Source organism: Lactuca saligna, chromosome 5 (assembly GCF_052625555.1).
Source record: "Lactuca saligna cultivar CGN05327 chromosome 5, ASM5262555v1, whole genome shotgun sequence".
Classification (NCBI taxonomy): Eukaryota; Viridiplantae; Streptophyta; class Magnoliopsida; order Asterales; family Asteraceae; genus Lactuca; species Lactuca saligna.
The window spans coordinates 246,347,718-246,362,257 of record NC_136421.1 but is presented as its reverse complement, the minus strand read 5'-3'; the positions used below and the strand labels follow the sequence as shown (position 1 = coordinate 246,362,257).

Sequence of the window (14,540 nt, the reverse complement as noted above, 5' to 3'; positions counted from 1 at the left end):
AAGAGTTTAAGACCACCAATTGTGAGACGTACAGACTTGAGAAACATCCATCCTTCACTGTTTTGGATGTAATATGCAATGTTATATTACAAATTAAATTGATATTAAACGTAATGAAATTTAATCTTTACGCTTTCAAACTTATTGTGAATGCATTCTTTTATTTAATAAAATGGTAAATATTTCGATAAAACTACTTCTTTGGGAGACAGGAGATTCCTAAGTCCTACCATATGCAAAGCCCACAGTAGATTAGATCAGAACATTTCTTTTCTTTAGACATACCCAAATCACTCACAAAATTCTCGTAATAAGTAGTTACTAAATCTAGAGTACATCAAGGGCTGTTTCGGCAAAAGCATCTCACACAATACAAAAGGAGATTTCAATTTTCAACTGCAAATCATCTTTATATTTTTTTTTTCCTCATGAAACACCGTAGTATTAATACAAAACACAAATGGGACCCCCAAAAAAAAAAAATTCAAAGCACTCAATCAGCAGCAACAAACTCTGCTAAATACAAGCAGATTGGTATAATCAGGATGTTGGAATGTTGAAAGCTTTAGTAACTAAATTGGCACCTCCAGCATTCAAACAAACACTCATGACTCAACTGGGTAAAAAACAAGATATCTGAAAAATGAGTTATAACAACATATAATAGTTTGTTTCACCGGTTGAGTTACCCTCCAGAGTGGGAGACAGGTGTTGTTACAAACTGCCCATCCTTGAAACTATGAATGTACTGCTGTGGCAAAGCATGCTCCACCTGCAATGCAAAAAAAAAAAAATACAACGCAAAATTTGTCAACATTCTATGTTATGTAACTAAGATGGATAAGATAAGGGTGATTAAATAAATACTCAAAATGTAATATTGGTTAAACTATAAAACACGGAGCATACCAAATCATTGTCAGGACCAGGCACCAACACATTAATTTCACTAGACTTGGCAGTTGTTATAGAAGCCTCTAAAGAATCCTTGCTCAAGTACAGCTGGCAACCTGCTGAGTTGTCCACTGAAATAGTAGGGGCTGTACCCTATAATTGTCATCATCAACACAATAGTCAATAGCCACCCACCCATTCAATAATATTAGTATAAATCACTCAATGCAATTATTACAATAAAGCAGAAATAAGATGGATACGATACCTGGCATTGGACCTCAACACTATTGCAATTAACAATTTCACAAGCAGCAACAACATCCTGTTTTTGGAGTTCAAATGTCATTCAGATTCAATTAACTCACTCTTGTTCAAATATAGAGAGCCACAATTTCATAACTTACCATGAATACTACACCCATTTTTGTGCATTTGTCAACAGTTATGTTGTTAACTTTCCCTGCACAGATAAATTAAGGGTCTGTGTTTGTAGAATGGATTAAACATGTTGTTTGTCACGTACAATTTAACAATTACAAAATACATGACAGTAAATTGATGAATTGAAAATGTTGTTTTACAAAAATAAATGTTAAATATGTACTATAAAAAAAACTGTTCACAGAATGTTTTCATTCCATAGTAGTGCTTCATTCAATTCCCTCTTCGATTACCGCATGCCAAACACTACTTAAGCATCTTAAAGAAATAATTGAATCAAGATAACTCAATTAAAAACCATGATATGGTACCTTTAATTTGTAGAACTGAATCTTTGCATCCGAAAATGTACACTGTTTGCTTCGAATCACACTTATCAATCAACAAATCCTTCTTCCCAATTTGATTCTCAACAACCCATCTGCATATCATGAAAAAGGGGATACACTGCTATTAACAACCTGATGCCTATATTTCATGTGTCTGATAATGAAGCATAGCAGTTAGCACAACCAATAATATGTACTCACTTGCGACCCATTTGAAGCTCAAACTTTGGAGGAGCAACTTTAGAAACAGATGCTGCACTTGAACGAACTTCTTTCTCACTAGCACTCACAAACCCAGCTCTATCTGAACGATTCTTGGTCTTCATATCATCTGTCACCTTTCTTAATCCTAAATGCATCAACAATATAGTCAATAAACCAAACCAAACCAAATTGAATGAATCTAGTAACAAAGAAGGAAAACTACCTACCGGCAGTAACTGGCTTTGAACCAATTTCTTGAAAAACAGCAGCCATTCCTACCTTTGGGCGGGATGAAGATGGCTGAGAAGATTCAGAGGTGAAGAGTGATGCAGGTGGAGGGGGTGGAGGAGCAGGACCACTTGGTTTAGAAGCAGCTTTTGGTGGGCCAGATACAGCTGCCCCTGTGGCACTCCATACGGGTCCCAAAGGATAATGACTCTTCACATAATCCCTTAATCCAGGTATATAAAGTTCTTTTAGAGCTCTAGCCCACTCCACATGATTTGCATCCTTATTTCTATATTCTACAAGGACCTACAACAAACAATATCAATGTTGATAGCTTCAAAACTTCTGACTAAAAAGAATTCAACAGTTGTGCTTGAAGAAAGTGTAAGTGTATAAACTTACAAAAAGATAGACTATAGTACCTTATTGTTGTAGAATTCAGCTGCCTGCCAAGATTCTTCCACATGTGCAATAGGCATGCTCATTCCTGGGGAAATGACATTGAGAATGAATAACCTGATGCAAGACGCAATATGGGCTTTGTTAAAACACAAAACATGAAGAATGCTTCTCACCCATATCTTTGCCCACATATGCAATCCATGCTAGAGCTGTTAAACTCTCAGCAACAGATTTTAAGTGGTTGAAGAAATCAGATCGCCTTCCTTCTGTCATGCTGATTGCTTTCATTAGTTTTTCATTTAATGGCTTGAGGAATTCACCCAATCCTACCATGTCAGGTTTCTGCATGAATCAAATGCACAAAAAAGCATCAGCATCATTGCACCAAATAGAAAATATCAAACAACAAGAATAGTGAAACATTGGGGATGGGATGGAGCAATGATTAACCTCTTCATCCTAAGACTCCTTGGTGAAAAAGCTAAATAAAATGTAATTGATTAATCATTGATCAAAGAAATATAATACCGATTTCAGATGAATTCATATAAGGCTTACAGCTGAAAAGCAGTTGACCTTTAACCGATTCACTTCTAACAGACCTAGCAATATCATTTTCTGAACAATCGTGCCAAACTCACAGTATTTCAATCCTGCTCATATCAGGTTTCATTACTCCGCGTTCTACAAACGCAATTATGTAATTAAGGAGAAGTCATTCCAACAAGTAATGATTCCGAACGAAAAATTGCAATTTAGCAATAAGTTAGCTGAATCAGACTAAAAGCAACAATGTACTGAGGAGCCAACTAATTTTCACTGTGACCAACCTAACTTCAGAGAAACACAATACATATGAATATATGATACAGATTAGAATTACAAATCAGGAATTGGTCAAAACTAACCTTAGTTTGCTTGATCTTGATGAGAAGCTCCTTTTGAACACAGAAAGCTTCACTAAGTACATTAGTAACGTCCTGAACTTGTCCCCCGATCTTCGCCGCAATACTCGAAACCTTGCCGACGTATTCCGTCAAAAGATCTTCAAATGCGATGATCGACGGATCCGTCGACGCGGCCATCGCATCAAGGTCGATGCCTCGGGACTGCGAACCAACAGAAAGCGATTCCAGCCGTGCTACGGCGGACTCCAACCGCTGTATCAACTTCTCCTCCATCGAAACGTGCCTCCAACTTCGACTCTCTCTTCCTTTAGTAGTTTAGTTTCTCTCTCTAGAATACGAGCACATAAAGCAGATCTGATATAACTGGCGTTGAGTCGTGGGCTATCTATCTGTTTGTCTTTTAAACGCCGAAAGAAAGGAGATAGTTGCTTTGGACTGGAGATGATATCGGGTTTATGTTTTTTCTTGTTTTTTCAACTTCTTTTTCATAAAAAATATGAAGAAAATTGCTACAAAACCCAAGTAACCAAGTTTACAATATTTACCGTTTGGACCTCATACTATGAATATCCCAATGTTTAACATAACTACCGGATGGACCTCATACTATGATTTAATTATCAATATATTTTTGACAGTTATTATTAATATTAAGCGCTGAACATCGATAACTGCTTTGCCATTTGGCACCATTGGATCGCTTCAATTTTTCATCACGATCGTTCTAAATCCCTATATATAGATTTTTTTGTGGTTACCAATCTCAACCATACCTTCCTCTTCAACCTCCCAGTACATCTTCAACCTCCCAGTACTTCATCAACCTCCCACTTCTCCATGTATCCTTCCTGTCTTCTTCCCCACGGTTGCATATAGTTAAGAATGGAGACTGGATTCAATTGTAGCGCGCCTTTGTATCCATCGGACAATCGCCCACGTTTACCCTAAATTACCCCTATATAACACCCACCGATTATGAGGTTTTTGTGTGACATTTAGGTGTTGTTTGTTTTTTCTAAAAAACCAAAGTTGACCTTACTGATTCACCTTTCTTTGTGTGTTTATCAGGGCTCTCGCTACCCAAAGTAATAATCACTTCTCGGATCTTAAAGTTATGTACAATTCGGATCTTACGGGGTAAATTGAACTATTTTTATGTAGAATTTTCTATTTGATTGAACATTTTTAACAAAGATTGTTCACTATTTTGATTTCAACTATTCTCCTCCATATCGCCATTTGATGCACGATTCCACCTCCATCATCAACTATTGGCTATTGCTATTATGATTCCTTTGGTAACGACTATGTTTCACCTTCTCTCCAACTTCCACCACCACATTTCTTCTCATCTAAGATTTCTCAGATCAACGAGCACTACCCCATCATCATCTTTGTTTTATTATGTTTTTGACTTTTTTCACATCACTCGTAAGTTTTGTTCTTGATAATTTTATCAGTATGATATTTGAATCAATTAATCATGAATGCAAGTTGGTTGTTTAATTTTGCAACAAATCATTTTGTTGCTAATGTTGGTCTTGAAGCAAGAAATATGTAATATTTATTGGACTTGGTTACACGTATGCCAAGTATTTGCTAAAATGCTTCAATGAAATACACCTACTGTAACAACCCGTTATTTCAAATCAGTGTAAATCAAACATGTTCAAATAAAAAGTTTAAATTGCAACCATGTACAAATAAATTCACATCATAACAATTATACAGTAAGAACTTGGAATGCCATAAGGGCATGTTTCTATAAGTTATTGTATGAACATATTTTGAAAACCATACCTATATAAATTATACATACTTACATTTTGAAAACTATACTTATATATATATATATATATATATATATATATATATATATATATATATATATATGTGTGTGTGTGTGTGTGTGTGTGTGAAAACCATGTTAGATTTAATTATTATACGTCAAAGAATTAAATCAAAAGCATGGAATGTACCCCACCACCTAGGACCGAAATCTATTGCTTTTGGGACACCATGGCCGAAAACACCCCTTTTCCAGAAGACATAGGTCGAAAACCCTTTATTCTTGGACCATAAGGCCGAAAAACCTTTAGTCTTTGACCATAAGATCGAAAACTCTTTACTCTTTGAACATTATGGCCGCAAACCTCTTCAATTAGGCAGTAATGTAACAACGTAAATTTTCAAACAAAATTTTCATTTTCAAACACAATAAAACTCATTTCATAATTCCCAAAATCACATAAGTCTCAAATGTCAACAAATAAAACACAGTCCCAGAATCATAAAAACAATCTCCTGCCAGTGTGTACAATCATGTTGGTGCCTTGCTGCGATCATTGGAACTACCTGAAACACATAACACATAACACATAACACAGTAAGCATAAAGCTTAATGAGTTCCCCAAAATACCACACATAGCACATTAGCCACTCGAGGCTATAACTCAATAAGACCCTCCGGTCAATGTGTCTCAGTGGGACTCTCCGGTCCCACAACTCAGATAGATCCTCCGGTCCCACAACTCAGCAGCTCTATATAATACACAGTAAACACATCACAAAACAAATAGCAGGATGTCTCAAAACACAACTCATTCACATAAGACCCTCTGGTCACACATAAATTTACCACACAAGGTAAGTATAGTGAGAAGACTCACCTCGTAAACTAGCAAATGAAACCTCGAACTCGGAAATCTCGAACTCTACCCACTGGTCTAGCCTCCGCCTAACACATAATAATTATCTCTAATTAATATCGGCTCCCCAAGAACTAGAGTAACCCTTCTACACTCTTAGAAGGGTGAAAAGACCATTTTACCCCTCCTTAGGCTTAATAGTCCATAATTTGACGAAACCCTAAAAGTCAACAAAAGTCAACGGTAGGGAGTACGTTGCGCGTACTCGGTATCTACGTTGTGCGTACTCGGTTTCCATGCAGGCATCGGGGATGCTCGACCCCTACGCCGTGCATAATGGGACTACGCCCAATGTACCCCCCAAATTAACACTCTTCTCATTTTTGGTCTTAATCAGTTAAAACACAGGCTCATATCTCAGATCTATACTCCCTAACGTCTCTTAGTCCATAAAGTTAGTAACTTTAAGCCTTTGCATGGCTGATTAGGTCACCAACACTCAAAACACCCATTCCCCTTCCTTAAGAAGTTCATAACTCATGCATGGCTCACTCCAAACACCTAAGATTGGATTTTTATGACTCTACTACACACAATACACTGAAAAGGGGCAGATCAAGTTCTCTAGAGTTCCTTATCTCATAAAGTCTCCATCTTTTGGGATAAATGTGACAACCTAAAAATAAAGCCCAACCATTCACCTCAAATGAGTGTCAGACTCATTTCTAATGAGTTCTAGCCTTGTTAAAGGTATTTCTAAGGAGTTTTAGCCTAGTACACTTAAGGAATGAGTGTTAGGAGGTACTTGCTAGAGACACTGTGCAATATTCAAGCCTTAAGACCACCAAAAAGGAGTTCCCGGCCAAGACACTTGAGTTTACGGCCGTAAAATCAAGGTTAGCCGTAAACTCCCCCATAAACCCTTATTCCCTTCATTTCCTTTCCTTCTTTCACTTTCACCTCAAGAACACTTGACTTCTCTCTCAAGTATCATCGAGATTTTCATCCCCGATCTTCCAAATGGAAGTGATTCTTCCCTCTAATTGTTGATTACCCTTCTTACTCATGAATCACTCCTTGATTCCATCTATGAAAACATCTTTTGGCTAGATCTTCAACTTTCACCAAGAACACCAAGAACACACTAGTGTTTTGGTCCAAAATCAACCCTTTCAAGCTTTAATATCGTGAGTACTCCTTCCTTAACTTGTTGTATGCTAGAAGCGCTTGATTTACACTTTGAAATCATTCATTTCCCAAGAACAATAGGAGTTTACGACCAAGAACATCTCCCTTGTCCGTAATGGTGCCATTTTGTCCATAAACTCTTCTTGAAGCTAAGCTTGTGACCTAGAACCCTTCCTTGATAAAAATAGGATCTTATCACACACTTGAGTACAAGATACCTTGAGTTTACGGCCGTAAACTCATAGGGCTATAAACCATATGGTTGTAAACTCCATGAGACATACCATTTGGGCCGTAAACTTCTCTTTGTGGCCGTACACTCCCCTTTGATCAATCACATGTGATTCAACACTTCATTTCAAGTGTTTCCTAGTCCCTAAAGGTTTTTCCTTGCATAGGATTGCTTATAAACACTATATTCATGTCAATATATGCCATTATATGTCATTTAGGACTCGTTTGTGTCTTGGGACTTCATTCGTGAAACTTCTCATCCTTACGCGCATATTCGTTTGAATCACCTACATAAGGTGAGTTCATACCCCTATAATCAATCTTTTAAATTGTTTTAAATGCTTTTAAGGGGAGGGGGAATACAAGTTGAACGTAATTGTGTAAATGTTTGTTATAAACATCTTTCAAAGGATTGCTTATGTCTTTATAAGTGATCAAAACATTTCAAAAACTCTTTTTAAGTTATGTTACTTTATAGTTTATAAAAAACTTCGTTTTTAAAGTACAATCATAACTTAGTATATAAATGAGTATTTTCAATAAACAGATCAAGTAAACATACTATTAAACTATAATAGGCATAGTTTAGGGGTTCAGTTCATACTAGATACTAGAACATTACTATAAAGAGAAACAGGGAGGAAGATACAATACACGAAAACAGAAGGAACATACCAAGATACTATAAATGCTATAGTAGGAGAACAATACAGGATCTAGTTATACCAATAATCACTAACTCATTGTTCTAAACAAAAGGTGATAGTAAATTAGGTATACATGATCATATATATATATATATATATATATATATATATATATATATATATATATATATATATATATATATATATGGTGCATCTATTGTAGCACCTGATTCCTGGTACGCACTTAATTCAAAGTATTTTTTTATGTTTATGTTTTTCTCTAGGACTCGAAGAGTTGGAGGCCCAACTCGTCGGGTAGAGTCGGGACCCGCATACATTTTAAGTGACCTACTCGACGAGTTGGTAGACTGACTCGGCGAGTAGGTACTGTTTGAGTAAAACCCTAATCTAAGGGATTGCACCCTATTTAAGCACCTCATTCATCCTCCCTTCGTCCCTATTGCTCTCAGAACTCTCCATATCAAATCCTAATCATTTATGTAAAGATCTAAGGCCTTTGTGGTGGTTTTTGGTGATTTTGGAACATAAGAAGGAAGAGAAAGGATTAAGGCATCAAGAGAAGGCCAGAGGAGTTCGAGTTTGTGCACCCTCTGCAGTTCTTTAGAGGTATAAAGCTGATACCTTGCTCTTTCATGTTTTAGATCCCTTTTTTGGGGTGATTTAGGGCTTTTAGGAGCCATTATTGGTGACCAATCATGATTGCAAGCATGGTTGGGGGCTAAGACTTCAGATCCAAGGTCTTTAAGGGGTTACAAGGCAGAAAGGGACATATTTTGGAGCCTTAGAGAGCCCCATGCATCTTAAGAGTCTCATTTAGGGTCATTTAAGCTCATAGTCGCATGCATGCACATAAAGTTTGTAACTTTACGTTCTAGATCGATCTTAGAAGCCTAGATCTATCTTTTGGTCAAGTGTTGTACATTAGAAATCGAGAAATGAGACTTGGTCATTCTCGAATCGGCGACTCGTTCTTGGGACTCGGCGAGTCCATGGCTTGACTTCCCTTTTTTGTTATCGTTCGAAGGAACCTAGTGAGTGTTAAAGTGGTCTTAGAGGGGTCCGGGAGAGTGACCTAACGCATTGGACCTAGCCATAAACCTGGAGATCATAGGACTCGACGATTGTATAAACAGACTCGGCGAGTCCAAGGCAATCTCCCAACTTTTGAAGATGAACTTGACGAGTTGTTTATACAACTCGGCGAGTCAAGGGCAGGACTTATTCATAGGATGGAGATGAACTCAAAGAGTTGTTCATACAACTCGGCGAGTCGGATGAAGGTTCATTCAGGGTTGTTTTATAAGGAGAACTCGTCGAGTCGTTGCCAAACTCGACGAGCAGAGGCGTGAAGAAAGACATATGAAAGGATAAGGACTCGACGAGTTGGCGGCCCAACTCGGCGAGTCGGTTCAACTGGAAGTTGACTTTGAATTTGACTTGGTCACGGGTAAAACAGTCATCTTTTCCCTAAGAGTAGTTAGCAGTGTCTGATTAAGTGTTTTATGGATTTATAGCCGGAGGATCACCGGAGCAGCAGTCAGATATCTGCCGATCAGCTTTTCAACAGTCAGCTTTATGAGGTAAGTTACCTTTCGGTAGCGGTGGGTCTACGGCCACAACGTCAGCCCACCAGTAAGAGTTGTATGTTAGATGATTGTCTTTGTGATATTCATCTAGGTGTTCTACTACCTGATATGTTAATTGCTGGCATGATATGTTATACACGATATTAGTAGAGTTCGGTTGTTAGGACCGAAGGGTAGGTCGGACACCCCAGATATGTCCGACAGTATGTTATGATATGCTTATATGCTAGCATGATATTTTATACATGATAGTGGTAGTAGGAGGGGAATAGTCCCCATGTTCGATTGATAGGACCGAAGGTTAGTTCAGACACCCCAGATGTGTCTGATAGTATGTTTATATTATGATATATGTGATAGTAGCAGTAGGGGGTGGAATAGTCCCTGAGGTTCGGTTGTAGGACCGAAGGGTAGGTCAGCACCCCATAATGGCTCGACATGGGTAGGTCAGCACCCCATAATGGCCGTACCGGGTAGGTCGGCACCCCAGAATTGCCCGACAATATGTATGCTATATGATTGTATGGTATGTGGTAAGATGGGGGAACTCACTAAGCTTTGTGCTTACAGTTTTCAGTTTTGTTTCAGGTACGTCTTCAGCGAAGGGGAAGGAGCCGGCATGGTAGTTGCACGTCATACACACATGGGATTCCTCCTTATGAGATTTATTGGGATTGTACTCTGACATTGTTACTACTTTTATGATATGATTTTCAGACATGAGATTATGGTTTTATGAAATGATATGACACAGTGATGTTTTATGACAAATTTTTTCTAAATCGTTATATTAAAATTGAAATTTTTGGACTCAGAAATTGGGGATGTTACATTTACAATATGCCATGATTTATATATATATATATATATATATATATATATATATATATATATATATATATATATTATGGGTACATCTACAAAGTACTAGATTAATAAGGGGGTACATCTGCAAAGTACCGGATATTAATAAATAAAACACACTTGTTTTAAGGAAATCAGTACGTCATGATGTCATTTCAAAAGACAACTGTGTACTTACATTTTCCCATTACTTTCATATAGTGACAGTTCCACTTGAAAGTTAATTCAAACTATTTTCGAGTTAAAATAGTTATAAACTAGGAAAAACTTACATCTTTTCATACGACAAACAGATCAGTCGGGTCTAGTACACTCAGTAGAAAGGGACATATAATTCTAACTTTATGATTCCTTAGTCTATACACGGATATATATTAATCGCATCCGACAGGTAATAGGATGTGTGCCTTCCGCTTCATTTATTGTTCCTTGTTTGGTTGTGAGATTATAGCGGATTCACCCAACCTATTATCCATTCGATCTTAGCTATATATATGTTCCGTATACACTAAGTCATCATACGGGGTACCAGGTATGGGTCAGGTCATAGGACACTAATTCAATGCACATTTTTCTAGTACGAAACATACTTTTCAAATAGAACGTTTGGTATACAAAACTAGAAACTTACCAGTAAAGGGTTTAATCCATTTTATTAAACCAATATAAAACTTAAAGGACCTTAAGTGATTAATTCTATAATACCTTAGTTTATACATCAGGGTTATATATAATTAATACCCGATAGATAGTTTGATGTGTGTCTTCCGCCTCATTTACTGTTCCGTGTTTGGTTTTGGGCTTAAGGCAGATTCACACAATTAACTATCTGTTCGATATTAGATTATATATAGCTAGTATAAACTAAGAGATTATAGAAGGAACCAATTTTTACTAAAATAAATAAGGGTTTTCTTAAAGAATGTTTTTCATCAATATTAAGGAATTATTACAGTTAACTCCGTGAGTACCAAGCGAATACGTCAGGCTTATATACAACGTTGATCTAACAAACAATGGGAGGTGTGTCTTCCGCCTCAACTGGGACACGTGGAAGGTGTTATAGATCCGACTCAACTCCGCAGGTAGCTCTAAGAGGTACACTACCTTTCCCACTCTAGCGGTCACCCTAAAAGGACCGATATATCGGGGCCCTAACTTGTCCCTCTTCCTGAATCGTATTACGCCTTTCCATGGGGATACCCTCAGGAGAACAAAATCTCCAACCTGAAACTCAAGTGTGGATCGTCACCTGTCTGTATAACTCTTCTGGTGACTCTGGGCCATCAGTAATCTATGTCTGTCCTGCTGAATTTGCTCGGTCGTCTTGAGCAGTATCTTCGTGCCACCCATCACTCGTTGACCTACCTCTCCGTAACAGATGGGGGTCCGACACCTCCTCCCATAAAGAAGCTCAAAAGGAGGCATGCCGATACTGGAATGGTGGTTGTTGTTGTAAGAAAACTCAGCCAAGGGTAGGCATGTGTCCCAACTTCCACCGAAGTCCATAACACATGCTCGAAGCATGTCCTCGAGTGTCTTAATCGTCCGCTCACTCTGTTCGTCTGTCTGTGGGTGGTAGGTTGTGCTAAAATGCAATCGCGTTCCCAACTCCTTGTGAAACTTCTTCCAGAACCTGGAAGTAAAACGCACATCCCGATCGGACACTATAGATGTCGGTACCCCATGCTGAGCTATCACCTCTCGCTCATATATCTCTGCCAGCCTCTCAACAGAAGAGCTCTCACTGATAGCAAGAAAGTGAGCGCTCTTCGTCAACCGATCCATAATCACCCAAATCGCGTCAACACCCCGTGTGGTCCTCGACAACTTGGTAATAAAATCCATAGATATTTGTTCCCATTTCCACTGGGGAACCTCCAATGGCTGCAACTTGCCATGAGGACGTTGGTTCTCGGCCTTAACTCGACGACATGTCAAGCACCTCTCGACTACCCACGTGTAACAACCCGATATTTTCGAATCAGTGTAATGACTTAAAAAGTCAAGAATTTGTAATCTCTTTTAATGTAATGAAATTTGTATCAAATTTTTGAATGTTTAAAAGTCTCTATTGGGTTACATAAAATGATAAACATCGTATCAAGGGTTTCAGAAATATAAAGAACACCAAAAGAGAAAAAGAAATATTAGAGTATGAAATATGGAATGAGTAGATGAACGTAAAAATAGAAAGAATACAACTCACTATACATTGTTGCTTGATGTTGTAGAGATCTTTCATATTTTGTAGGTTCAACTGTCGCAAATTTCCACCAGTCCTTCGCTTCCAAGCGAAGCTAGTTCAGTGCAAACCGAACTCTCAAATGGTCGGGGCAAGAACACGTATAAAAAACCCCTCGATATCAGAGATCCACCTCATCACAACAATCAGATCTTGCGTCCCATCAAACTCTGGTGGCTTCGTGTTATTGAACTCTCAGAATAGGAACGAGTCACCTCAACGTGGCCTAGCAGCAGCGACGGCTGCAGTGGCTGTGACAGCAGCAACCTCAATGATAGATGTGTATCGCTCGTCAAATGTCTGAATCAAAATGGTCTTGATAGACCCAAAAATCTCTGGAATCTCTCCTCAGATAGTTGCAACCACCTCCTCGTGGATCATCCTCCCTATCTCCTCATCACTACTCCTACTACTCCCAGGGTTGTGGCGTGTACCCACCATGACGTCTCTGCAACACAACACAAAAATTATCAGAGACTCGCTCGAGTATACTTACACTTAATCACCCGCCCCTACTTGTTCCTTGGCCGCTCATTGATCCGGTGCTTCCAGTAGTACGGGGCCAATACTACCTTCCACACTGCATCAGTGTTCACCCCATGTCCTCCCCCCGGATCCCAATTTACAAGTACTCTATGCCTCACAAGCTACTCCCACAGTAGTCCTCTCATTGGCTCACTCCTGCTAGGTACTCATATTCAAGCTAAACACTAATAGCAGAAATCCCTAGGCTAAGGCATCATAAATCAGGCCACCCTATTCCTAATATATGAATCACCTAGCCTACTCTCTAGCATGCATTATATCACATAAAATATCTCATAACACAAAATGAGGGTATTTTGGGAAATCACCGCTCGGCTCTAGATGATTGTATACACTGCTCCAGCTCGGCTCTCTTAAACTCTTTCTCATTTTTAGAAAAAACTTATCTTTTTTTTGAAAATCTTTCTCAAATCCTCATTTTGATTCCAAACACACCCAAGGGTGCATCCGAATCCCTCAAACCAAGGCTTTGATACCAACTTGTAACGACGTAAATTCTCAAACAAAATTTTCATTTTTTAAACACAATAAAACTTGTTTCATAATTCTCAAAATCACATATGTCTCAAATATCAACAAATAAAATAGAATCCCATAACCATAAAAATAATCTCCCGCTGGTGTGTACAATCATTTCGGTGCCTTGCCGCGATCCTCGGAACTACCTGAAACACATAACACATAACACGGTAAACATAAAAGTTTAGTGAGTTCCCTAAAATACCACACACAACACTTTAGCCACTCGAGGCTATAACTCAATAAGACCCTCTGATCGATGTGTCTTAGTGGCACCCTCTGGTCCCACAGCTCAGATGGACCCTCTGGTCCCTTAACTCAGCATCACAATATAATACACAAAATTCATAACATAAATAAATAGTAGGATAACTCATTACACAGCTAATGCACATAAGACCCTCTGGTCACACATAAGAATTACCACTCAAGGTAAGTGAAGTGAGAAGACTCACCTCGTAAGCTAATGAATGAAAATCTCACACCCGGGAACTTGATCTCTACACCCCTGTCTAGCTCCTGCCTAACACATAATAATTACCCCTAATTAATATTGGCCCTCAAGAAGCTAGACTAATCCTTTAACAACTCACAGAAGGGTAAAATACTATTTTACCCCTCCAAAGCTTAGT

General features: G+C 38.4%; 1 protein-coding gene across 1 annotated transcript; it reads right to left on the bottom strand.

Moving 5' to 3' along the window:
- Window positions 1-383: 383 nt before the first annotated feature.
- On the bottom strand, window positions 384-3,880 carry LOC145047240 (cyclase-associated protein 1-like). The gene is made up of 10 exons (XM_078995481.1): window positions 3,410-3,880; window positions 2,675-2,843; window positions 2,522-2,586; window positions 2,099-2,405; window positions 1,869-2,016; window positions 1,650-1,759; window positions 1,302-1,357; window positions 1,163-1,219; window positions 910-1,047; window positions 384-772 (listed from the first exon to the last, which is right to left on the bottom strand). The coding sequence occupies exons 1-10, from the start codon at window positions 3,680-3,682 to the stop codon at window positions 686-688; spliced, it is 1,410 nt and encodes a 469-aa protein (XP_078851607.1). The 5' UTR covers window positions 3,683-3,880; the 3' UTR covers window positions 384-685.
- Window positions 3,881-14,540: the final 10,660 nt, after the last annotated feature.

Coding starts and splice junctions, on each gene's coding strand:
- LOC145047240 (XM_078995481.1), bottom strand. CDS start 3,682: ATGGAGGAGAAGTTGATACAGCGGTTGGAGTCCGCCGTAGCACGGCTG. Junction 2,587..2,674: donor ATATGTGGGCAAAGATATGG/GTGAGAAGCATT, acceptor TCATTTCCCCAG/GAATGAGCATGCCTATTGCA. Junction 2,017..2,098: donor TTCAAAGCCAGTTACTGCCG/GTAGGTAGTTTT, acceptor TGATGCATTTAG/GATTAAGAAAGGTGACAGAT.